General features: G+C 47.4%; 1 protein-coding gene across 3 annotated transcripts in view; it reads left to right on the plus strand.

The window, feature by feature from the left end:
- Positions 1–26,258, plus strand: part of NUCB2 (nucleobindin 2) — a 680,179-nt gene that overhangs the window by 486,940 nt on the left and 166,981 nt on the right. For all 3 annotated transcript variants that reach the window (XM_069623774.1, XM_069623775.1, XM_069623773.1), the window contains exon 10: positions 10,792–10,881. In XM_069623774.1, coding sequence (XP_069479875.1) covers positions 10,792–10,881 — 90 coding nt within the window. The remainder of the gene's footprint in view (positions 1–10,791; positions 10,882–26,258) is intronic.

Below are 26,258 nucleotides of genomic sequence, written 5' to 3' on the forward strand. Positions count from 1 at the left end.
GTTGCAGGCGGAAATGACCGAAGAAATTTGGGAATATTTCAAAATAAATCATACGGGGAGGCAGGGGAGGCGACATGGAGGGGGATCCTGATTACAGAGGGGTCTAGGAAGAAAAGGGAGTGGGCGTTAATTGAGAATAGGCTGAGGGAGGAGATCACTCAGCTTGACAGGAGGGCAAGTGTCGCCACGGAAGAGAGGGCGGACAGGGTTCTGGAGGCGAGGAGTAAAAGGGAAGAGCTAAGGCAGCTTGAAGAAGGGCAAACAATTTGGAAATTACAGTTCCTGAAAAAAGTTTTATGAGAAGGGAGATAAGGCGGACACATTACTGGCAGCCAGATTGCGTGGACAGTGATCAGTGAGATGGGTGGCGGCCAAAGAAGGCGAGGAAGGGACTCGGGATCCGGGGAATGTAGGTCTTCAGGAAGCATTTGCAACGTTTTACGAAAACCTATAGAAATCGGAGGCCAACCGGAAAAGGGGAGATATATCGTAATATTTTGCAGAAACACAGATGGCGAGACTCTTTCTAGAGGTGGCCAAGGCACTGTAGGCCCCAATAACAGAACAGGAAATAAAGAGGGCAGTGATGAGGTTGCCACTGGGGAAGGCCTCGGGGGAAGATGGGTACATGGCAGGCTTTTATAGGTGCTTTATTTCAGCCCGCCTGCCCTTTATGGTGGAACTCTCAATGATATTCTTGAGACGGGGGAAGCCCCGGAATCATTCTCCCGTGCATTAATAACAGTGCTCCATAAGGAGGGTAGAGACCCCAAAAGGTGCGGTTCGTACCGTCCTATATCTCTCCTGGATATTGATGCCAAGATTTATACAAGGGTACTGGCGGCGATATTGGAAACACACATGCCCCGCCTGATACACTTGGATTAAGTACACTTCATAATGGGACGGCAGGGCGCGGATACGATGTGGAAAACACTGCACCTGATTCATGAGTCGCGGGAGATGGAGGGGGGACCCTGCCCTCCTCTCGGTGGATGCCGAAAAAGCATTTGATAGGGTGGAATGGGGCTTTCTGGAGGAAGTTCTGGGTAAGGTGGGACTGGGGTCCAGGTGTAAAAGGGGCATAGTGGCGGTGTACACCTCCCCCGGGGCATCTGTGGCATATATGGCAATTACTCCTGCTGGTTCACCTTTGTTAGGGGCACGCGACACGGCTGCCCACTTTCCCCGATTTTATTTGCCCTTTCCTTGGATCTGTGGAAATTGTCTGGTTTACCAATGGTACTAAAAAATACTTGCCCTTTAAGATAATCTGACACAGTGAAAGAAGTATGCTTGCTGGGTGGCTTACTGCAGATTTGGTGGCAACAAGCAAGCCCAGCAGTGATGCAAATGAAGACCTGCCTAGCTGTCCTCGGCCAACTACTGCTCCCTGGGTACCTGAAACTGTTCGATGACTTGAAGCTTGGGTAAAAAAAGCCCAAGAAGCGGAACCTTTTGGAGGCTCTTGTGACACAAAACAGTCAGGAGTGGTAAAAGCTCGTTCTAGTAACCAGATACATGAAAGACTGCCCTTGGTGTGGCACCAAAATTAACCAAGTCTGGGGAAAATATAGTGTCAATGGTAACCCGGATAACATGATTGGAATGGCCCTTAAGTTCTCAAGAGTCAGACCCGAAAGCTGGAAGAGACGCTAGTAAAACCACAATCTCTGGAACCAAGAACTCCAGAGAACTTGGTTAGGACTCGGGCTTCGGGGATCCATACTAAAGGAACTGTATGTAGCCTTGTATTACAGGACATACCAAAGCCAGCCATCCTGTTCTTGAATTGTTGATCTTTATTTTTTTAACATTTTTTCTCAGTCTCTGCTCGGTTCCACTCAAGGTGAAGCCTGACAATGTTGTTGTTTATTTGTATGAGCCACCTCTATGATAATGTTTTATTCAGTGTGTTTTACTGTGTGCAACATTTTCAAGATGCAGCATGTAATGCAATCATTCATATATTACAATGGAGGACTCTGCATTCTATTTTAGGTTAACACTTTTCTTATAGTTAAGGTTTATTGCAAGATTGTGTAATTGTCTCCGTTAAGTTTTACAAAGACACTGGTTGGTAGCAGGCTGCTTATGCATCACTTTTGTTACAATAGCTTGTGATATCTCTAGTCAGGAAGAAAGTGGCAGTACGTATTCCAAACACAGCTTAACCTTTTATGCAGATGAGAACTGAATGATATATTTGAAGCATTCATGGTATATGCTGGTGAGATGAATTTAAACAAGAATAAGACTGCGTAGCAAACAGGGAGTTTGTTAATCCGGTTCTGAGGTGGGAATACTGGACATTCCTTTCAGTGGCAAAGCTACAGTAATCCGTTTTGGCAAATCCAATATGCCTTTGTTGAGAATACTTTCCAAACATCCTCTTAGGGCTTGCAGGGACCAACTTCTAGTGTTAGGCAGTATTAGTCTATGGCCACACTCACAATGGTAGTGTGGCAGAGTAGTCTGCCATCACTTTAAGAAACGGGTAGGATAGATAGTGAATTACAGCTTATATGATGTCATTCATAATGCGCCTATACACAAGTGTTTCTAGACCAGACAAGGAGGGGGAAACAGAAGGAGGACAAAACAATGATCTCAATAGGCCTTGTGTCATTCAGATTGCGCATGTGCAGGGCAGAGGGAAGGGGCGATTACTTAGGGTTGGGGGTAGCAGAGAAGTGCAGGTAATCAATAAGTGCAGCCGGAGGGTGCCTCATAAGTGCAGAGATAGAAGGGACTGTAGGTTTACAGATACAGACCCTTAAGTACTGGGGGAGCCTGAAGGCAGTGCAAGGACAGTTGGACATGTAGGAGCCTGGGTCCGAGTTCAGGGGGAGGCCAGGTGACCAGTGCGTGGAGCAGTCAGGGAGAGGAAGAGAGAAAGTGGAAACAAAAAGGACGGTTTTGAGTTGCTTCTGGAACCAGAGGTGGTTCTGTTCAAGTTTGAGAGCGGCCGATAGGCTGTTCCAGAGGGAGGCCCCAGCCGAGGAAAGAGATCTGCCCCCTACTCTGCTTAGAGAAGCAACTGCCCCTCAGAGGTGGAGGTGGATGAGCGGAGATTTGGAGAAGGAAGATGTTTAGGAAGAGGGAGTTGGAGGTAGTGTGGTCCCAGTCTCAGAAAGCCTTGTGGACAATGCAAAGGGTCTTGAAGCCATGGGGAGCCAGTGAAGAAATTTCAGAGCTGGAGAGATATGATCCCTGGGCTTGATGCCAACGACCAGTCTCTCAGTCCTGTTTGGGATACGTTGTAAAGGTCGAAGAGTGGAGACATGCAGATTTAGAAAGAGGCTGTTGCAATAGTCCAGCCTAGAGAGGACCAGGGCTCTAGAGACAGTGAGCTTCTGGGTGAAAGTGAGGAAAGGAAGAATACCTCTGAGAAGGTGCATCTGATAGTTTGACTTCCTAGAGACATCAGAGATGTGAGGAGAGGGTGGAGTCGAAGATGACACCAAGCTTCTCTGCCTCACAGGAAGGAGTAGGAAGAGGACCCTGGGTGGGTGGCCAGAGAGAGGGGGGAAAGGAGGGAGCAGATGTCCCGATGAGGAGGATCTCAGTCTTACTGGCATTAAGGCAGAGATCATTGGCGGCACACCATTCCTAAATTGCGCCAGACAGTCTGGTATTAGAGAAGGAGCAGAGGTGGCTGAGGGGAGCCTGAAGGAGAGCTTGGTGTCTTCTGCATTACACTGAAAATTGGAGCCGAATGTAGTGATGCGGTGGGCAAGAGGTGCCAAGAAGTGGTTAAAAAGCCAGGGAGAAAGGTTAGACCCCCTTGGAACACCACAAGTAGAGAGAGAGATGGAAGAGAGGAACAACCCCAGTTGGACCTGGGAGGGTCGGCCGTTGAGAAATTAGGTCAACCAGGCCAGGGCCTGACCAGTGATACCCAGGTTGTCATGAAGGTGATTGAGCAGGATGGCATGGTTGACCGGTAGATCGAGGAGAATGAGGACAGAAGGAAGGTTAGAATCAAGATTAGAGAGCAAGTCTTCATGGGTGTTCAGGATAGCAGTTTCTGTGCTTCTGGCAGCTCTGAAGCCAGACTGGTGGTTGTGGAGACAACCAACAGATTCAGTATGCAGATTAAGGTGGGAGATGGCCAGCCTTTCCAAGAGTTTGCCCAGGAAAGGAGTGATGGAGATTGGGTGATAGCAGGAGAGGAAGGATCAGTAGAGGGCTTCTTTAGGAGGGGGTGCACAAGGGAGTGCTTGAGCGGGAGGGGAAGGTTCCAGTGGCAAAGGAGTGATTGCAGAAATCAGTTAAGGATGGAGCCAGGGTGTCAATGTGGTCTTTGATGTTTCTGGATGAGCAGGGAGAACCTGCTTTGACCAGACCTACATAGATCAGACTTGTCTAGAAACCTTGTTTGGGGTGAACAGTGGAAAGGAAGAGAAAGGGGAGAAGGAGCGGCTGCAGACAGGCAAGGGGTGGTAGAGGTGGAGGAGGAGGAGGAGGAGGAGGAAAGGGAGGTAGAACAAGAGAGTGGACAGGATGTCCTGAGTTCTAGTGGTGAAATGAGAAGCCAGGGCTGCTCAGAGGGCCTGGGATGGAACAGGAGAGGTAGAGGCTGCAGGTTGAAAAGTTTGGCCAGCTCCTTGCAGATTTTGAAAAGTTTGACCGAATGTAAGATGCTGCAGAGACACACAGGCTTGGATGTAGGCTCTCTTCTTAGAGAGGCCAGAGAGTCGGTGTTGCCTTTGGAGCAGGCTGCAGGCCAGTTTGTCAGAGGGTGCGCCTGATGCCCTCCACTTCCTCTCAGCCGTCCTACACTTGCGTTTAAGGGTGACAAGGTCAGAATCGTACCAAGAGTTGCATTTGGTTCTCGGCTTCAAACGTATCCTCGTGACAGGGGCAAGGACATCCAGGGTGCTAGAGATAGGAAGAAGATTAGAGAGGGCTGTGTCAGAGTGTGAGTCAGCCAAAGGTGTAGGAGGAGGAGAGCAGGTAGCAGCGAAAGCCTCAACTGACAAACGCTTCATGGGCCAGATAACCTAGGTGGGTTGCAGTGCTGGGGTTAGTTTGGCCTGCAGGGCAGAGATAGAGAGAGGTGGGAGGAAAGGAGAAAGTGGTCTCCAAGAGAGAGGAGGGTTGGAGAGGGGGAGGTCTGAGGAGATTCGAACATCCAGGGTGTGCCCTGCAGAGTGAGTCGGGCCAGGGGGACAATAGAGTGAGAGAGAGAGTGAGTCGCAGAGGTTGCGAAAGAGCCCAGCGTAGGGGCTAGTAGCATCCAGGTGGATATTCAGGTCTCAGAGAAGAAGTTGAGAGGTAGAGGCAAGGATGGAGATGGAGAGGTCAGCCCACTCAGAGCAGAAGAGAGAGCGACCTGGCCAGACAGCCTGTAGATAGTGGCCACAGTGAGAGAGAGGCCAGGAGAGATAGAGCCTTCAGAAGAGGCCTTCAAAGGAGGAGTAGTCCTGCGTTGGAATAACAGAAGCAGAGATCCACTATGGGAAGATGACTGCTACACCCCCGCCAGGACGGTTGGTTCTGGCTGTGGAGAGGATATTGTACCCATCGGGAAGGAGAGTGCGAAAACCTGTGACTGAGCTGGCCGTAAACCAAGTCTCGGTTAGACAAAGCACATCCAAATCAAGCTCTTCCAGGAGACGGCAGATATCCGTGGAGTGTTTGACAGCGGAGCGAGAGTTGAGGGTAGCAATCTGGAAAGCCTTCAGTGGAGTGGTACAGGCAAGAGGTAAGCCCTGCAGAAGGGTTGAAAGTGCCTGAGGGGGGATAGAGGAGGAAGGAAGAGATGCCATGGTAGTCAGAGAGGAAGAAGAGAGTGCCAGAGAGGTGGCAGAGCGGCCAAAGAAGGAGTAGGTAAGAGTAGCAGGAGAAGAAAGGAAGTTGATAATGCGCAGGAAGCGTCTATCAAAAAGAGATTGGCTTGAGGGCCCTGAACCAAGACAGTGCCATTTAAGTAGACATTAATGATGGTCTTGGAGGAGTGGAAGGGGACTAGGAGGGCCTCCCACCGGGTGCCACCATTAATAGGAGAAGAGGAAATGGGTGATAGAGCAGAGACCATGTGCGGGGGGGGTGGGAAGGGTCCCTAGGCCTGGAGAGGGAACGACGAAGAGGATGTTGGTAAGGGTTTGTCTGGAGGAAGCACTGGTGTAGGTATCGGCGATAGGGAGACCAGGATGTCCCTTTTGAACTTCTTCTTGCCAGACTTAGTGAGAGGGATAGGATAGTCGATAGAATAGCAGTTTTAGAAGATGGGTGGGACAGAGAGCACCATAGAGGGTGCACAGTGGAAAGAGGGGGTGGGGGCTTTGAGGGGAGCCCAAGCAGGGGGAGGGGGGGATTAGTGCAGGGGGAAGGCAGGCGGGAGGCGCACAGGGAAGGACACAGAACACGAAACACTGGATCTATGAAATCGGTTGACTGCAGAACCGTCAACAAGCAAGAAATCGGATCCAATACTGAACCTGCATAAAGCACTTGAACAACAAGGACCCTAGAAGTAGGGAATGCAGGCATGCAATGCAAAACCATGGGGAAAAAACACAATGACAATACAGCAGAGAAGGGAAGCATGGACAGGATGAGGAGACCTATGATGCGAGGTGTAATCTGGCAGTGTCTCCTGCACACCTGCATCGCTCAACACTGCGGTCTTGTCCTGCGAAGGCCCGAACCTTGGTTCTTAAAGGCTCAGAAGCGTGGATGTAACGAAGCGCGCTACGTGTAATCGGGCAGCGTCTCCTGCGTCGCTTAAAATTGCGACCTTGTCCTGCAAGGGACACTCACACACTTAGACACACATATCCGTTAATGGAAGGTAGTCCCAGCCTTTCATATACATTTGTGCATCAGAAACTCACTACAAAGCAGCTACGCACTTTAAAAATTCAAATAATGTATGTAAAAAAAGTGTCCCTAACCAGTCCATAACATATAAATACTAGTAGTTAGTATACAGAGTTTTCAATATTTGTTCATAGACTTTAACAGGAAAAAACAGTAGCCAGTTCCCAGTTATCTTGAAAACATAAGTCTTACCATCTTTCTGGTGGAGCTGGCGAGCCGGGCACAGTTTCAAAGACCAGAGGCCCTTTGTAGGATGGTGTGAGGAGTCAGGAATGAAACTTGGACACATATTGGTCATGTTTTTGTTTAAAGACCTTTATTTAAAACAAAGGGGTTGGCAAAAAAGGTCTCTCACCCCTGCTCTACGAGGATTTTCCCTACCGAAAACTAAAACTAAGGACGTGTCTGTGGCAGGATGTCAAAATCAAAACCGTCCTTGTGTCCAAAAGTTCTATTCTGACCCTCATATCTTAAGCTAATCTATAAGGTGCAAAGGGACATTTCTTTAACCTTAGGTGATTGAAATAGTTTGTAAAGGAAGAATAAACGGCTCCAACAAAATGTTCTCCAAGGGCGAAAAGCCTGGTCTCCAGGGAGTGGCTCTTTTCACCTGGAATTCACCTCAATACAAATGATTATTTGTCCAACAGTTTTGTCTTTCTTGGCCCACAATTCTACTGTCCTTTACAAAGCTGCTTAGCCTTGTAGTTCCACTTCTTTCAAAAAGTTCCTGTTTGTTTGGTAAACATAGTTCTATATTTGTTCTTATGACTTTTTGTAGACTTGTAACTGCCTGGTATACTCTCATGCCAGGACATCTCATGCACTTGTGCATACCTTTCTTGGTATAGTATATCTTCTTGATAAATATTTGCTTTGGATTCCTCACATATTTGTATACCATATAATCGTGTGTTGTTAGGGGCCTTATTTGCAATATGCGTTCTCGTTTCTCATTCAGTCTCTTTACTTTCTCCGCTTCTGTGGCTTTAATAATGATGGTTCATATGTGGCGTGGTCCCGAAACACCCTGGCACCCCCACTGTGTTTGGGTTGACTCACCAATTTCTGTTGGTGTTCCCAGCCCTGTTCACGCTCAAACCTGCTTTCCTTGCTGGATTGCTTTCGCTTGACTCAGTTGTTTCCTGCAGCCTCGCCTCAGCCAGCCTGTCTTCGTCCAGGTTCCTGCAGATTTCCGTGATTGCTTTCCATGGTTGCCGCAAGCCCAGCATTTTTCCACTTGATCCTGGCGTGACTGCGGCACAACCTGTCCTCACAGGGTTTCTCTTCTTCCCTGTTGGTGAACCACTTGGTTCTGCCACACCGTTTCGTGCTTCCAAGCTTCACAAGCGTTGCGGTTGAACGCAGCGCTCTCTTTCAGACAGCAGCAGCCCCTATGACTTGGTCTCTTGTCTTTAAATCTCCTACATAAATGTGCACTTTGAAAACAACTAGAATGTTCATTGAACTTGTTGCTTGTTTCGTTCTGCATTGCTTTTTCCCCCCTCTTGCTCGTCCCAGTATTTGGGCGATTGTGGCAAAAGGAGCCCATTGCAATCTGGTGATGTAGATTACTTGGAAAACCACGTTCAACGGTTCTAGATGAAAAAGGGGGTCTTGTAGCGTCCATATTTTAGGCCCGGAATGCAAGTTTGATCTACAAAGTTTTGGCAAAGGGTTTCTCTAGTTTGCCTAACAGGGGGTGTAGATGTGTGGCAATGGGCCATGAGGGTTTTAGTTATTAAGGCGTCCTCTTCACGGACAAATGGGACACCATGTCTCATCAAATGAAGCCATGACATCCCCCGGAGGCTGTCTCCTCCCATGTGATCCTCCCTCATATAGCTGCCCCCAGGGTCAGGTAGCAGCTGATGTCCCTTGGCCACATGGTAGGTGGTTACCGCCGGGAGATCAGTGATGACTCCATTGAATTCATCACAACAGGCGCACAATGTGAGGAGCACACAGAGTTGCAGGTTCAGTATCTGGGAAGGAGGGTCTGCACACGGAACCAGAAGTACAGGAGACTGTCAACAGTGACCGTTTAGAGGCCCAAGTATGTGGGAAAGGCTACTGAATATTGAAGGAATGGTCCATGGTTTAAGGGTGCAGAGGTGATTTGTGATGTGGGTTTTACACAGGTATTGGTTCCGGCTCCAAGAAATGCACATGAAGCTGCTGGGGACGGAGAGGTGTAGCCTGTGAAGCAGACAAGTTCAGCAGGCTAACAGAAGATTACTCCGTCGTTGTTGGCTAACCAGACCTGCAAGTTAACACAATGCTGGCCTTTTAGGATAGGCCACAGTTGTTCCTATCAGGACAAAGCAGCACAGGGCATGATGCAGGAGGGCCCCACAAAGATCCATCTCAGGGAGTCTTCGGACAGAGCACGCACTTGAGAACAGCAGTAAAAATGCTTTTAAGCTTCCAGCACAGGCATCAGAGGTACCCAAATCTCCAGACGAACACAGTCCACATGCTTGTTAGGGGTGCACACAACATTGAGGTACAGGAGAAGCCATGCGATAGGGGGGAAGAAGCAAAATTCCCTTGGATGGAAAAGAGGTGGCCCTTCTTGGCAGTAGGCGCAGGAGCCTGCAACGAGTCTCCAGTGATGTCATTCTCTCTATAACTACCAAGGATGTTGAATGGCTTGAGATCCCAACAGATATGCACACACAGGGCTGAGGACTACGTCGGCCCTTCACTCACCATCTGTGTGCCTTTTCAAAGAGATGGTCAACCATACTCCACTTTCACACGCACACATAAAAACTCACACAGGGATGTTGATGGGGGTGTCTGGAAGACCCTCGCCTCGTTTGACGTTGATCTCCAGAATAGCAGTTCCCGCAGTGAAAGCCACACAAGGGAAGGCTAAACAAAAAAAAACCATTGGAGTCACAGGACTGAAAAACGCCTTTGTAGTCATTTTGCACATGCTCAGAAAAAGTGGCTACCAGCATAGTACATGATCTATATCTGTGCAACTAAACATGGAACTACACAGTTGCCACTAACCTAAGGCCTAGGCAACAGTCCAGGTGAGCACTATACAGCAAAAAGTATGTGTAGACACCAAACATCTAGCTTTTTTTAATGTAGATGACACATCTTTTTGTACTGTGGGGGATTCGTAAAGAAATTCTCTCGGGTAAAAAAAGGAAATCCATGCCCATTGACTTTGCCAATGATTGTTTTTATAGTCCTGAGTCCCCTCATTCAGCATCTGCTCATTCACAGAAGCCATTTAAGAGATGTTAAAGTTGTATCCGGTCTCGTATTCGTTTCACTCATCGTTTCTTTTCCCTTTAAATAGAAATTATGTTGGTCCATACTAGCACAAATCCAATTCAGGATTGAAATGAACTAGTTTGTTGGCTTTGTATGTGAGAATAAGACTTGATTGGAAGCAACAAAAAAAAGGTTTTCTAGAGACCATCTTGAAAAACCATAGGTGGAAATTGCATAGAAGTGGCAAGTTAAAGTGGAAAGTAATTGTATTTAAGTGATAAATGTATCAGAGAATTAAGAAAACGATTGGAAGAACAAGATGCTTTTTTCATTAAAGGAGAAATGATATCTCACATTTAATTGCGAGAAACTGCAAATGCATTTGAAGAAGTGTCAAAAAAGAAAATCAAGTGCTTTACAGACCAATGCCATTGAATGAAAAAGGGCTTGAAACATTTTCTTCAATGTTTATTATGTGGTATAAGGACTTATTGTGTCACTAGACATCATTCGCAGACCAACTTTGTAGGCGTCAGTAGAATACCTGTTGAAATAATTCTGCCATTTTAGGTACCTCTTTACCACTGTTTTCCAAGTATGTAGAAATCTGTGAATTAGAGTGATTGCCTTTATATGCGGCGTATTTAACTTTTGTTTCATACCTGTGTAAATGGTTGATTCTTTGGCTGAACAATCTGAATTAACTGCGTTTTTGTTTCACTACTGTAGGTTGACATAAACCACGATCGATTAGTTACTATGGAAGAATTTTTGAAAGCTACAGAAAAGAGAGATTTTTTGGAGCCTGACAGTTGGGAGGTACTGTTCTAACATTTTCCTAGTACAATCTAATGCTGTTTTCTGTTAAACTTACCTGGAAGAAAGTTCATGTCCACATGCTAAAGGTCCCTGAATTTAGAAATTGTTGCCCTAGCTGCCAATCTCCCAGGCCAATATTTTGACACATGTCTGACTAATATATACTTGTCTTGAGTAAAAATGATTATGCATTAAGATTTTCTTTTTGCTGCTTTCCTCCTTGGATGCAACTGACCAATCCCCCCCCCCCAACTTTTTGCTGTTTCGACTGTCCTGACTTTTGGAGCCTAATGAAGCCTTTTTTACTTCACTTACCTTGCTAAGCTCACCTGTTTTGTGAGCACTAATCCCCAACTATGGATATCCGTGCAGGTGAACTCTGTTCTCCATTATGACATTTTGTTTGTTTTGCACTGCGCACACATGACCTTACATTGAGGTGTGATAAGAATACTTTGTATCCTTAACTTAATTTTTGTTAACTTTCTGGTTACTTGCATGATCTGTCCAAGACAGGCTGGTGGCTATGGATATTTTCCTCTTGTTTTGTTATATTCTTACATGCACTTTTGCATTTTACCACTTAATGCCAACCTCAACTCAATAAAACATTTGGTTGTGGAACACATTTTTTATGTAAGCAAAACATTGGGAATATTAGTTTTCGATGGGCTTGGGAGTGCAGGAGACGAATGCCTGTTTGACTCCCATAGTGTGTGCCTCTGGTACCTGAGCATGACACAAAGGGTTGCAGCTCCTGCCTGTCGAGGCATACAAAGGCCCTCTGTGCTGCTAAATTATTCAATGAACTTCCAGGAACGGCCTTGGGGGCCCTCTTCCAAATGGCACCAATGATCCAGAAAGAGAACTAAGCAGATAAAGAGCTGTAGGATTCTTGCTTTTCTGAGAGTTTAGGAGAGAAGATTAACACCACAAAGGGTTTTGCTGCCACAGTGTTCCATCACTTATCTCCTTCCTCCTCCAAGAAGAGATAGTGACATCCATGCGGGCGTGATGATCATTCAGAGGACTTTCCAAGTTAGAAGTCCACTTGACAGGTACTTTCCTCACTTTTCCACCCTGGACTACTGGCAGGAGCAGAGATATTTGCTAAAGGCTTGGCCCCGGTGGTGCGCTTTTTGAGGTGGACAGAGGAATCTTCTTAAGCAGTAACTACACTTGTTTTAGCTGGGCCCCAGTGCCAGTAGTGGAGATGCCTCCTTTTCAGTGCCACTCTGTTCCACCTTCGGGTGTCAAAGCTTTATTGCTGTTTCTCCCGGCCGACAAACAACTTGCTGGAGTGATCTACAGTTTCCTGGTCCCAGCCCTGTTGAAGGATTTACCAAATCTTTGCTTATTAATGTGACCCAATTAGTTATGTGTTAGAACCCATTGGCTCTGGAGAGGTAACTAACTTTCCAGAGGAGTTTTGTACTGAGAGTGTTTCAATGGCTGCTTTGGCCTCCGACCTTTGAAGTTAGTGGCAGGTTGGACACGTCACACCGAGCTTGAATTTCTACAAGCTTCAGCATATGTCAAACCTAACGTGGCTTTTGGAAAACTGTGCCAAAGATTTTGGAGAATTCGGGCATGTTTTTCTCTTGGAGAACTGTGGTCCAATATGTGCTTGCTGACATCTTGTTTCAGGATCTCCCAAAATAGACCTGCTTCCATTTGACCTGGCAGTTGCTGACCTTATGAAGATGTGACGAAAGCCTGCCTCTGTGGTCACTGATCAGCTTAAGACACTTTTCCTACTCCTGCTAATCTGGGTGTCTACCTACTCTTGTTCTGGAGAGCCCAGTGGTTCAGGCCTCTACTGTGGGGCTGAAGTCAACTACTTTTCCGTCACTTACGCCATAGATGAAAAGTAAAAAATGTGATGCCACGGGCCGTAAAATGTTTGCATCTGGCAGCCTAGTTGTGAAAGCTTGCTGCCCCCCTGGCAAAATACACCCTTACTTTGTTGGAGTATGGTCTCTGAGGCTGCCGCTTACTTGCCCTCTATGGATGTTGAGGGGTTCACAACTCTAGTGAAGGATAGGTAGGCTGGACAACACATTTTACAATATGGTCTGGATATGGCTGATTAATTTTGTTTTTGGCCAGGTCCATGTGTGCAGTGTGGTTCGTTGGCACCCTTGGTTACTGATGTAAAGGGTTTGCCACAGACTTCCATTCTAAATTGCTTGACATGCTTTTTGATGGCAATAACGTTTTTGGATCCATTGCTGATGAATCTCTAGAGAAGTTTCAACACTCTAAAGGCAGAGCAGAATCCTTGGGTTTGGGCTTCCAAGAGCGTAATGCCTCATCGTCCTTGTTCTTCAAAGGTCTCTCCTTTCAGTCCTTTAACTCTTTTGCCCATGAGGCAGGCTTCAGTGCCGCTCTGGCAAGCAGACCGAGCAGCACTATCCCCACCTAACTAGTGGCAGTGGAAACCAGAGAAGCCATGTTACTGCCTCTAGCACCTCTGCTGGTATACCGGGCATACATTCCCTTTATTTAGGACATTATGCACTCTTCTCCAGTAGTGGGAAGGCTGTCTTTGCACGTTCAAGAGTGCCACTGAACTACTTCCGATGCTTGGGCTTTAGAGGTTGTTTTTTGGTGGGATATTGCCTCACCTTTGTTTAACACCCTCTGGAGCATCCCCTCTCCTGTGTTACTCCCTCTCCAGACCACCTCCTGTTGCAGGAGGTACAGGAGCTAGTGAGAAAGGTTGCTAAAGAACTGATGCCTGCTGTGGAGTAGGGTAGGCAGTCTTGGTACTCAATTTTATTTTGTGGTACCAAAGAAGGATGGGACTTTGTGTCCCATTCTGGTCCTCTGGCTCTTGAACCTGATGTGCCAGTGGATCCTCAGGACTCCTACTGCCATGTGCCAATCGATCCAGAATACAGGAAGTGTTAATGGTTGGGCAACTCCCCATGCCAGTTCAATGTCTGCCCTTTGGCCTTTCCTCAGCCCTAAGAGTCTTGATGAAGCTGTTGACTGTGGTGGATACATGTCGCCGGAGGGACAAGATTCACATCCTTCCCTGCCTGGAGGACTGGGTTATTCAGGCCTTTGCGTCAATTGTGTTTAAGGCCCACCTATCCTTAACAACACTGCTGGAACTTCTTCCTGGTCTTTGACCACTCAATCCCAGCCACTCCAGTTAATTTGGGGTGGTTCTGGCCACATGCTTGGGCAAGGCATATTTTCCTGAGGAGAGTTTGATAAACATTGCTCAAATAGTGCAGATCTTTCAGAACCACAACTAAGTCTCAGCCTCTACATTATTGAACCTTTTGGGACTTATTGCATCATGCATTTTTGTGGTGCCTTGGCCAGGTCATTCATGAGATTGCGCCCTGGGCTACTGTGAGGAACCTGAAGGTGTCCTCACTTCTTTTTCCCCAGGATCCTCCTCTTAGGTGGCCTTGAAAAGGCCACTGCTTTTGGATCCCGACCATGGGGTTGGATATGCGAGGGATGATCACCTGGTGGTTGGAACTTGAGCGGGAGAGGACATCCTTAGGTGCAATATGGTATTCCCCTTTCCCTTTTCACTATGAGCCCTCTATCCTTAAAGCCTTTATACGGTATTGTAAACCCTTTCCCTTTCCCTTTTCCTCTTTCCAAACTGTCCCCCAGAAACAACCCCTTAGTACTGGGACAAGGAAGAGACCAACTAGGACGACACATCCTCATTTTACTGATACACACACATATCAGAGACATTATGAATGCTCCTTTTATTAAATCAGACAGTTTTAAACACCACTCTGGTACTGCGATGAAGAAGAGGGCTATGGAAGCATACCAATGGAACAACCAGGCATGTCCGCCTAATGGAGTTCTCCATAGTCGGGCAATGGAACTCAATGAACCACAGCTGGGTCAGTTGGCACACCTGATGGATATAAAAATGCCTGCTGCTTTTGTTGAAGGGGGAACGGGCTGGAGGAAAGGAAGCTGGAGACCCAGGTGCCAGGAGCAGTGTTGTGCAGGAGAAGGAGACTCTGAAACCGTGGTTGACTGTGCAAGGTCCCGTCACCCTCCAGAGCAGGGCACAGTACGAAGGGTCCCATTGCGTATTTTTAATAGCATATTTGAGTGATCTATTCAGCCTCTTTCTGTCCCCTCACCCTGGATAAGTGACTAGGGATGGATACCACCTGGAGGGTACAGTTAGCATTGTTGGAGGGCTAGTTAGTTTGGAGATGACTAAATGATCAAATACGAACAAATAAACTCACCTGTACTGGCTTGGGTGTGAAGAAATTAGGGATTGTGTACAGGTTATACACCCACCCCCTGTCCTTTTGTTTGTCTATTAACCTCAGGAGCGGGTCTTCTTTGTGGAAGCTGTGGAACTCCCATTGACCCCAGCCGCCGCTGCGGAAAGCCAGGCGCGCGAGCGTTGCTCTCTGCAGAGGCTGCGAAGGAGAGGCAGAGTCCAGGTATGCTTGGAAGCCGAAGAAGCCTGTTGCAAAGGACGCCGAAGGAAAGGACGCTGCTGTGTGCGACCAGTGAGGGTAAAGCAGTTCCACATTCATGCAGCGGTGCTCTGTTACCGCATAACAGTCCTTTGCGAATGTTGAACAAACTGAAAGTAACTAAACATACTTTTACAACCCGGAACAAGTTCTTTTAAGATACTTAGTGAACTGAAACTGAGTGAAAGAACTTTTGAATGCCGCACAGAATACAAAGCACAGTGAATACTCTTAAATGGAGTGAAAGCCAAGTGTGGCATGAGACGTAAATCAAGGAATACGTTGTATGAAATAAGTATTGTCAAAGTCAAGAGAATACCAAGAAGAGTATGAAATTGAGCAACTAAGTATTGTCCCAGGGCCCAAGAATCACAGGCTAACAGGAAACATGTGTTGGCAAGAGCCAGAGGAATACGGAAAAGGATAACAAAGTGCATAATTGTTGATAGAAACAGTAAGAAGGAGTATCTGCTGCGTTACCTGTGATGGCCGGACCATGTGGTTTGACAACTGCGCCTAGACCTGTACCCTACATGGAAGAAACCAATAAAAGTATTCCTAAAGAAGTTTGTTATGCAACAGCATGGAAATGGAAATAGAAGTTAAGAAACAGAACTGTCTAAGTGAACTGGTACAAGATACTAATCTTAAAGCGACTGAGAAGTGTCCCAAATGTGAACCACTGAAAAGCAGTGATAAAGGATTTTGGAAGTGTCCTTAAGAACTCAGAAAAGCTGGTAGATTTGAACAGACTTTTTTTTTGTTTTTGTTTGAAAGCTTGAAGAGTTGAACTCCCCAAGACTTGGTGATCTGTGTTGAACTTGCGGCAAGGGACCCCCCTCCCCCCAAGACTTTGTGAACTGTGAACCTGGGGAAGGGGAAGCTGGGTACAAGCCAAGAGCTGGAAGAAGCTCAGAACTTTATTTTTATCACTATTCATTTTGATGCTGACATCCCTACAATTTGTATAGTTAGTTGTGAGGGCAAGTATAGGTTTTGAACAGTGGCAGACTTTTGATTTGGACATCCTGACAAGGACTACCCCTAGTTTTCTCTAGGTTAGGAAATCACACCTTAGCATAGGGCAAGTTAGACCTTACTCCATCCTTCATTTGAGTTAAATAAAACGTTTGAAAGTGAATTTGTATCTGTTGTCTGTGGCTTACTCCATGATGTCTTGACCCTACTCCTTTTCAGACCAGCATGATGGAACTACTGTTGCGGTCTCCAACAGAGTATCATTGGATCTCCTGTGCTGGGCCCAATAGGACAATATTCTGGGAAGAGCCCATAGGCACCATTGGCTTCATTTGCCATTGGTTGAGGTTACTTCATTGGTCTGAAAGACTGCAGTACTCACCTGGACATTCTTTCATTGAGTGATCCGTGGTCTCTGGAAGCTCTTGCCAGAACACAGATCATGGTTGCAGTTGCCTTGGGCAGAAAGGCTTGAATCTCCACAAGTAGGAGCTTTTGCTCGTTTGCCCTATGAGGGACCCCTCAGGCAGACTGTTGTACCTCCATTTTCAACGGGAAGTGCAACTTCACCAGGGAATCCCCTCTGAGTTGTACTCTGAGAGGCGCGTTAATTGCCAAATAGATTTTCAATTTTTATATCCTCTGTGTTCCCAGCAATCTGTCATTCTGCTAGTTTTATGGGGAATGCAGATGTTCTTGTCTACCATGATTGTTTTATTGCTCAGAACCTTTGGATATTCCAATCTGCCCTCTGCTGCACCTCCCAAGGATATTGGAACTCCTCTTCCAGTAAGAGGGTTGGGTTCTGCTTCCAAATCTGAGCAGCCTCAGCCATCGTGCTTGGCTACGCAGATATTGGGCATTGGATTTATCTGGGAACACATGGATCTGCTTTTCTGCTAGGAGGCCCGCCACCAAGTCAATTTACGTTTGCAAGTGGCAGAAGTTTTTGGGTTGGTGTCAGGCAGAGGTCTGAATCCTTTGATATGCCTGAATACTAATGTAACCCTTTGCTCACTTAACTTGCTGCATAGCTCGGTCTGTAGTACACAGATAGTCTCATAGAAGATAAAAGCACCTAGCTCTTCTCACATTAATCTTTCAAGTGCTGATGCAGTTACAGCACCCAAGGAAAGACATGATGGAAACCTTTTTGAAGCAACCTGTGTGATATGAAGGAGACTGCTACACTGCCACAGTAGTGGCGTCCCAGACTTCTTTCTATAGGTGTGGCAGTCACTCGTGTGGCCCTGGCAAAATGCAGCAACTAGAGAAAGGCAACCTCTCTTGCACCTGATAATGGCTGGAAAACTTCAAAATACTTGATGCAAATATAAACTTAGATTTCTTCAGCTCCACCTGAAAATTAAAGAAAGGTTTTGCCAACAGGGCTGCAGAGAATCTGGTGTAAATACTAACAACACATGTAGATTTTAACAACCCCAAAAATAGGATCCTCTGTATTTGCATATAAACCAACCGTATTCGACCTGAAACAGGAACATTCAAAAGCAAGGAGAAAAAAACACTTTTGAATGGATTGTGTCCTCCCACGTATTCCTCATCTTGTGATAAATCGTTATCTCCAGCTTTGCTGCTTGGGAAAAAAATGTTCTCGGCAGAGGGCGCTGTGCTCGAGGTCGTGGCATCGATTGTCCCTCGATGTACTCCATACTCTGTCGACGTCACCGATGGTATAAATAGCTTGAGCTGCGCCCGTTGCTTCAGTTCCGTTTTTCCGATCGCTTCGCTATCGAGAACGGCGCGCTTCTATTTTCTGTGAAGAAAATGTCATCATCTTCAACACCCAGAACTGGGTTTAAAAAGTGTGCAGATTGTTGATCTAAGATGTCGATCACCGATCCCCCACCGGATTTGTCTCTGGTGTCTCGGTTCCAGTCACCGAACCGACGACTGCGGGTCCTGCCAATCGATGACCGAAAAAGCTCTTCGTGAGAGGAGAGGTAAACTGTCGGTGGGGAGGGAGGCCTCAAAAAAGGTTTCGTCAAAAAGACACAAGAAAGCGACTGATTCTAAGGAATCGGATCACCATAGGCACTCAAAGAGATCTCGATCTAGGAGTAGATCGAGACACTCTTCGTCATCATCGAAAAAAATGAAGAGGAGAATTAGATCTCCCTCATCATCTTCTTCTTCAGAGTCGACCGAAGAAATTCGTTGTCCGACTAAATCGGATTCTCCCAATAAGTGGGAAGAATTCCGCAAAAAGATGATGCAGGTTTTCGAGAATGCGGCCTCGACCCCCTCGAAAGAACCTCGAAAAAGCCATACCCCTAAAGTCGCTCCATTGGACGACAAAGGGAAGTCCAAGGCTACTATGCCCAAGACCAGTAGCGTCGAGGAATACAAAAAACCTCGAGTTGACGTAAAACCGTTGAATCTTTGAGAGTCGAGAAACTCTCCAGTGCCGGCCAAGAAACACAAGTCATCGAAGACTTCGGCAACTTCGTCGACGCCCTCGACGTCGATAATTCCGACGCCAAATGCATCATCGACGCCATTATCGAAGTCATCTTCAAAAACTTTGAAGACACCCTCGAAAACTTCGAGGGATTTTTCATTTCCTTCGAAGCAGATGGAAGAGGAAGAAAGGAGATTCACTCCTTTGCCCAGATCCGACTTTTTCAAATCTATGTCAGCAATCTATGAAGAGTCTGCTTCAGAAGAAGACGAGGTTACTCCTTTGGGAGTTACTTATGGTACAAGACAAGTTCCTGAGGAACTTATTGACCAGGAATCTAGAATAAGAGACCTGAGTGATACTCTACATTCTGCCAGTGGAGTTGACACATCCCCAGAATTAGAGTTCGCCAAACCTGATCCTGCAGAGCATGCAGATGCTGGGTACAGGGGTCTTATGACCAGGGTAGTTGAATATATGGGTTGGGGTAATTCTTCACCCATTTTTTAACAAGATGACATGACGGATATTATCATCAAGGGACCTCAGAAAGATCCTGTTCTCCCTTTTCACAGGGCCCTTCAAAGGACTGTGGAGAAAACTGGGAGAAACCAGAAACTATTGCTGCTGCAGATAGCACTTTTCCAAGAAAATATAGACCAGCTGGAACAGATCCTGAATATTTGAATAAACATCGGACTCCAGAGAGTTTAGTCATTCAGGCAGCATCTACTTCAAAACAAACTGCTTATCCAACTATCCCTCCAGATAGAGAGGATAAAAAAAATTGATGCCTGGGAACGTAAAGTTTTCACGTCAGGCAGTATGGCACTTAAATCGGCAAATGTCACCTGTACCCTAGCCAGGTTTACCCATACCCTGTGGGACTGTATTTCGGCGGCGGCTGATCATATTCCGGAAGGCAAGGAAAGGGAAGGCTTCCTGAATATAGTCAAAGACGGGAAGGAGGCAGTGGGGGAATGTCTCCAGTCTGGACTGGATACTGCTGATAGTATCAGCAGATCCATGGCTGCAAGCGTTGTACTACGCAGATTTGCGTGGTTGAGGAAGACGGGATTTTGCACCGGACGTGCAAGCTTGACTCCTCAACATGCCTTTTGATGGCTCGAAGCTCTTTGGCAGAAAGGCCGATGAAAGCCTAGACAAACTTCAGACCTCGAAACCTGCAGCTAAATCACTTAGCGCCTCTTTGTGCCAGCCTCTAAAACCCTATTCCGGCTCATCTTCCTGGAGGGGGTCGTTCTTTTCGATACAACTCCTCTTTTGGTAGAGGAAGAGGACAGGCTTCTCAAAGGGGTAAAAGAAACTTCCCTCGTGGAGCACGAGGAAGCGGTGCAAAATCAGCCTCAGGAGCGGCATCTGTAACCTCAGCCACTCCTGCAGCCGCCTCCAAATCCCTCTGAGACCTTGTTACACAAAACACCAGTAGGAGGCAGGATTTCTCAACACCTGAAGGAATGGCAGGGCATTACCTCAGATGCTTGGGCACTGGAAACAGTAGCCCAAGGTTACTGTCTCCCCTTTCTAAAAAGGGCTCAATCATCCACCGGGAGCCAATTCTGCCAAAATTCCGGATCCGCTCCTGTTGCAGGAAATTTTAACCCTGCTAGTGAAAGGTGCCATAGAACTGGTACCTGTAGCGGAGAGGAACAGGGGTTGGTACTCCCCATATTTTCTCATCCCAAAAAAGGACGGAGGACTGAGACCCATCTTGGACTTGAGAAACTTGAACAAGTTCCTCAGGAAGGACAAGTTCAAGATGGTGACTCTTTCTCAGATCCTTCAGGCTCTCCAACTCCAAGATTGGTTGGTATCATTGGACCTTCAGGATGCTTACTTTCATGTGCAAATCCATCCAAATCACAGAAAGTACCTGAGGTTTGCGATTGGCAATTCTCATTATCAGTTTTGAGTTCTGCCATTCGGGTTGACCTCCGCCCTGAGGGTTTTCACCAAACTGTTGGCGGTTTTGGTAGCAAGCCTCGGGAGAGGAAGTATTCACATATATCCCTACCTGGACGACTGTTTGATCAGAGCAAGTTCTCCAGAACAAGCTCAGGAACATCTTTCGATCACCTGCCACTTCCTCCACAAACTGGGCTTCTCCCTCAATTTCAAGAAGTCCCACATGATACCATCCCAGAAGCTCCAGTTTATCGGAGCAGTCTTGGACACTTCATCGGGAAAAGCCTCGCCTCCTGAAGTGAGAGCTCTCCACATCCAGCAGATGGTAACGAAGTTTCAGAATGCCCAACATCTACTGGCCTTCGATTTTCTCAGGTTGCTCGGCCTCATGGCATCCTGCATTTTCCTAGTACCAGAGGCCAGGTTGAGAATGAGATCCCTTCAATGGGCACTCAGAACTCGGTGGTCCCAGTTCTCAGGGAATATGTCGGATCTTCTGCAAGTCCCGAGTGCAGTTGCTCAGGATCTTCTATGGTGGGCTTGCAACGACAACATTCTCAAGGGAGAGTTTTTTTTGCAACCATGGCCAGAGATAACGGTAGTGACGGATGCCTCACTCACGAGGTGGGGAGCACACATCAACGATCTGACAATCAGCGGTCGTTGGTCTCCATCGGAGTCCAAACTACACATCAACCTATTAGAGCTGAGGGCAATCAGACTAGCTCTGAAGGCCTTCCTGCCCTCTGTACAGGGAAAGAATGTCCAGATAATGACGGACAATACAGTGGCCATGTACTATCTCAACAAGAGAGGTGGTGTAGGGTCACTGCCACTGTGCAGAGAGGCAATGCAGCTCTGGTTCTGGGCAATACGAGAAGGAATCTGTCGGCAATTCACCTAGCCGGAGAGAAGAACACGGCGGCAGATGCTCTGAGCAGGCAGAGCACGGTCTCTCACGAGTGGGAGCTGGCTCAGGAAGTCCTTCTGGAGATCTTCGCCCTTTGGGGAACCCCTCAAGTGGATCTGGTCGCCACCGCGATCAACCGGAAGTGCGATCAGTACTGCTCAAGGGAATTTCCTCAAAGAGGAGCACTAGGAGACGCATTCGTAGTGGAGTGGAAGTTTCCACTGCTGTACGCGTTTCCCCCAGTCCTCGTGATTCCTCAAGTAATCAGGAGGTTGAGAAGGTTCAGGAAAACCATGATCCTAATTGCCCCGGATTGGGCCAGGAGAACGTGGTACCCAGACCTTCTAGACATGTCCATCTGCCCTCCAATACGTCTTCTGCAAAGAGAGGCTCTTCTCTCGCAAGAGGAAGGTCGGGTTCTCCATCCAGAGGTCAAGACACTCAACCTTCACGCATGGTTTCTGAGAGGTTGAGATACAAGGATTGGGATCTTCCGGATGACGTAATGGAAATCTTGCTTTCGGCCAGAAGACCAGCAACAAAGTCTTTGTACCCATGTCGCTGGAATAGGTTTAGTAACTGGTGCAAAGACAAGGATGTGGACCCTTTTCAGTTTGGCACCCCAATGGTGCTTTCCTTTCTGCTAATAATACTACCTACTTTTATCCTCCTCCTCATCTGGGCAAAGAAGAGGAGAGATTACACAGATTAGATCCCAAGAGGGCTTTTAGTTTTTACATCTCTAGGATGGCTAAATTGAGACAAGATGACAACTGTTTGTGGGTTATACTGGTCAAAAATTAGGCTTATCTGTAACAAAACAGACCATTTCCCGCTGGATCATATTAGCCATAGTTGAATGCTACAGATTAGCGGGAAAAGAACCACTAGATGGGCTTCATGCCCATTCTACAAGGGGAATGGCTACTTCTGCAGCTCTAAAGAGGGGAGTCCCGGCAGCAGACATTTGTGCAGCTGCTACCTGGAAAACAATGCATACTTTTGTTAAACATTATTGTTTGGACACTGCCTCCTCTAACGAGGGTTTATTTGCAAAGGCAATACTGCATTCTGTTCACGAAAACTGAAATTGGTACTCCCACCTCCAAAAATTTATACTGCTATGGGAGCCCATCACAAGATGAGGAATACGTGGGAGGACACAATCCATTCGAAGAACAAGTTACTTACCAACTGTAACGTTCTTTCGACTGGATGTTCCTCCCACGTATTCCTCATCGACCCTCCCATCCTACCCCACAGTACAGTTTACCAGTTTACGTTTTCTTACACTTTCCTCTCACGAAGAATGTATCGGTCATGGGACACGCCTGGGTGTTCTATATATATATATATATATATATATATATATATATATATATATATATATATATATATATATATATATATATATATTTCTGAGGCTTGTGGAATCTGCTTAGATCACATGCTGTGCATAGGCCGACATCTAGTGGAAGCTGCGGAGTATTAGTTTGTTTTTCGAAACTCGAAAATGGGCGTCGACACAGGCGTGCCAGTAATACTATCCCTAGTGTGACGTCCACTGTACCCAAGATCCCTCACGCGTCTAGGATCCTCAGATTGTTTTTTTCCACCATACTAGTCGGAAGCATCTTGCGGAGTCCCCTGGCCTTAGCCATACTTTTGCTTATTATTGAAGTTTAAAATTATTTATTAACATCCTTCGCCACCCCAACGTCGACACTCGACGACGGCTGGAGAAGACATCGACCGTCGGCTGCTGCACGACAGATCTGGGCCTCGGAAGGCCGCTGGCCTCGGCCCTGCAAGTAGGGAGAGTGGGGGGTGGTACATACTCTTCACTCTTGGTATATAGGTACACCCTATAGGTACACCTTATATATTTACTACACTTACCAGCCCGCTGCCTCAAGGTGCGTATGGAGGGTACCCCTTTCCAATTCTGCCCCAAGTGCAACCGCAAATACCCTTGGGTCGACAGGCACGCCACGTGCAATCTCTGCTTGACGAGGGACCACCCCGAAGCGAACTGCAGAGCGTGTAGTAGGTTTAAGCCTAAGACACTTAAGGACCGTTCGACAAAGCGTTGGGCCCACCACGCCAGGCAGGCGGCCATGGCAGCGGAGGGCACCTTCATGCGTGGCAGCGACGCCGTACTTTCGGACGGCGAGGGCATTACGGCGTCGAAAGACTGCCGAGCGCTGGTCCCCGACCTCCGAAGGTTGTCCGGCAGGGCGGCTATGGGGAAGACCCCCGGCGACGCAAGCGCTACACACCCTACACACACTAAGCACACTAAGTCCAACCGAACCTCGACGACGTCGACTTCTCGGAAAGAGGCACAGATAGAACGGTCCGACTCGGTGTCCTCTGGGCGCTCTCGATCGAGATCGCCTCATGACGCAAGGTAATCATCCACTCTTGCCAAGAGTGCCTCGCTCCCTAGATTAACAGAAGTTCGATCGTCGGAAGACGAAGACGACTTCCACCCCCAGGCCGCTCTCCAGGAGACCGAGGCCGCAGTTAACACCAGCGAGGCCCCACGCTCGAAACACACAGATACCTCCCCAGACCATCGACGCCAGACGTCGAAAGTCTCTGGGGCCTCCAAGGGGCAGGGAAAACATTTTTCCACGCATGGGGAGGGGGGGAAACAGCGGAAAGCACAGCCTTCCACTCCTATAAGACCATCCTTCCACCCTAAGCAGACAGACCAACACAAATCTACTGGGACATCAACATCCAGCAAGGGTACCCTTGATAAGTCCTCTAAGTTGCCTACTAAAGTCATACCCTGTTCCAAAGAATGGTCCAGTGAAGACATAGACAGGGTCATGTCAAGGATGTCTTCCTTAGCTGATTTTTATGACAAAAATCCAGAACATTTCCTTTCGTATGACCCTCAAGGGGCCACACCCTCAGGCTCCTCTGATCCTATCCCCCTAAGTAAAAAGGCCCGGTTCGAAAGACCTAAACCCTTCGAGGTGCAGCCTTACTCTACTCCATACTCTACTCCACTCCAGGAGTTTGAAATTATGGAGGAACAAGCCGGGACTGAATACTATGCGGATGATGAGGACCTGGAGGAGGTAGAAGATGAGCAGGAAATTTACAGAGTAGATTCCCCGGTAGAGAGCGAAGCCCCAGTTACCGACTCGCCAGTTGATAACCAGCCCCTCCTTAATGAAGTTCTCGCTCGCGCAGCAGAACATTTTCACATCGACACCCACGGTGTACAGGAGGAAAGGGACTTCGCAGAAGAGTTGGTGGGAGAGAGGAGGCCGGTCGCTCAGACCATCCCTATCCTTAAATCCATCCAACGTAGAATAGATCCATCCCTGGTGAATCCTAACCTCACCAGAGCCGTCAACCCCAGAGTCGAAAAACTTTTTCGGGCAGCCCAGTCTGACCCTCTTTATATAAGAGGACATCTTAAACCAGACTCCCTAGTGGTTACCAACACTCGGAAGAGGGCTGGGACACCCTTATCGTCGTCAGAAGCTCCTCCCGACAAGGAGAGCAAAAAACTGTACGGGTTTGGCAGGAAGGTAGCCTCAACGTCCGCCTACCAAGCAAGGATTACAAACTCCACCACCCTGTTGGCAAGTTACAACTGCCATCAATGGGAAGAGGTCGCGGCGCTCATAGCCTCTGCTCCTGAACCGTTAAAGGGCCAGTTGGCTCGGATCTCGGCAGAAGGAAGAGCCGTGTCTGGTTGCATATTAAAGGCAACTTTCGACGCCGCGGACAACGCAGGAAGATTGATAGCAGAAGGTACTGTTATCAAGAGACATGCGTGGTTACGGCAGTCGGGGTTCAAAACAGAAAACCAGGCTTCATTAATAGACAAGCCGGTGGAACCCGATCTATTGTTTGGGAAAGCGGTCGAAGACGCACTTAAGAATGCCAAGGACGAATACGAGACTCTCAAATCCCTTGGCCAGCTTACCAACAAACCCCCTAACCAGAGGGGGAACAATAATTTTCGTCGCCCACACGGCCAAAATTCACTAAGAGGCAACTATGCCCAAGGACAGGGTACACAATGGAACAACAACCAGCAGTCTACCCAAAGTTACGGCAGGGGTAACAAGAGAGGTCGTGGAAGAGGCAGAGGCAGCCCCAACAAGGGAGGTGGCACGCCTCCACCAAAGCAGTGACGCTCAGTTCAGGGTCCCTTCTCACGCAACCCCAGTAGGGGGGGACGCATTTCCAACTTCACCCAGGCTTGGGAAGGGATCACCTCAGACAGATGGGTGCTGTCAACAGTGTCCACAGGATATTGTATAGAATTACTACAGCGTCCCCGGAACCACCCTACACGACAAAGAATACACTCCTTAGAACATCAGAAGATCCTTCTCGAGGAGATCGCCATTCTGCTAGAAAAGGACGCAATAGAACTCGTCCCAGGACACCAGGTAAACAAGGGTATCTATTCAACCTACTTCCTTGTGCCAAAGAAAGATTTGACAATGCGCCCAGTATTGGACTTGCGGCCTGCCAACAAGTATGTCAAGCCCCAAAAATTCCGTATGACCACGTTACAAGAGGTAATCCCCCTCCTAAAAAAAGGGGATTACATGGCAACCTTGGATATGAAAGATGCTTATTTCCATATTTCCATGCTCCCAGCGCACAGAAAATACTTGCG

Source organism: Ambystoma mexicanum, chromosome 11 (assembly GCF_040938575.1).
Source record: "Ambystoma mexicanum isolate Mex_15411 chromosome 11, UKY_AmexF1_1, whole genome shotgun sequence".
NCBI lineage: Eukaryota > Metazoa > Chordata > Amphibia > Caudata > Ambystomatidae > Ambystoma > Ambystoma mexicanum.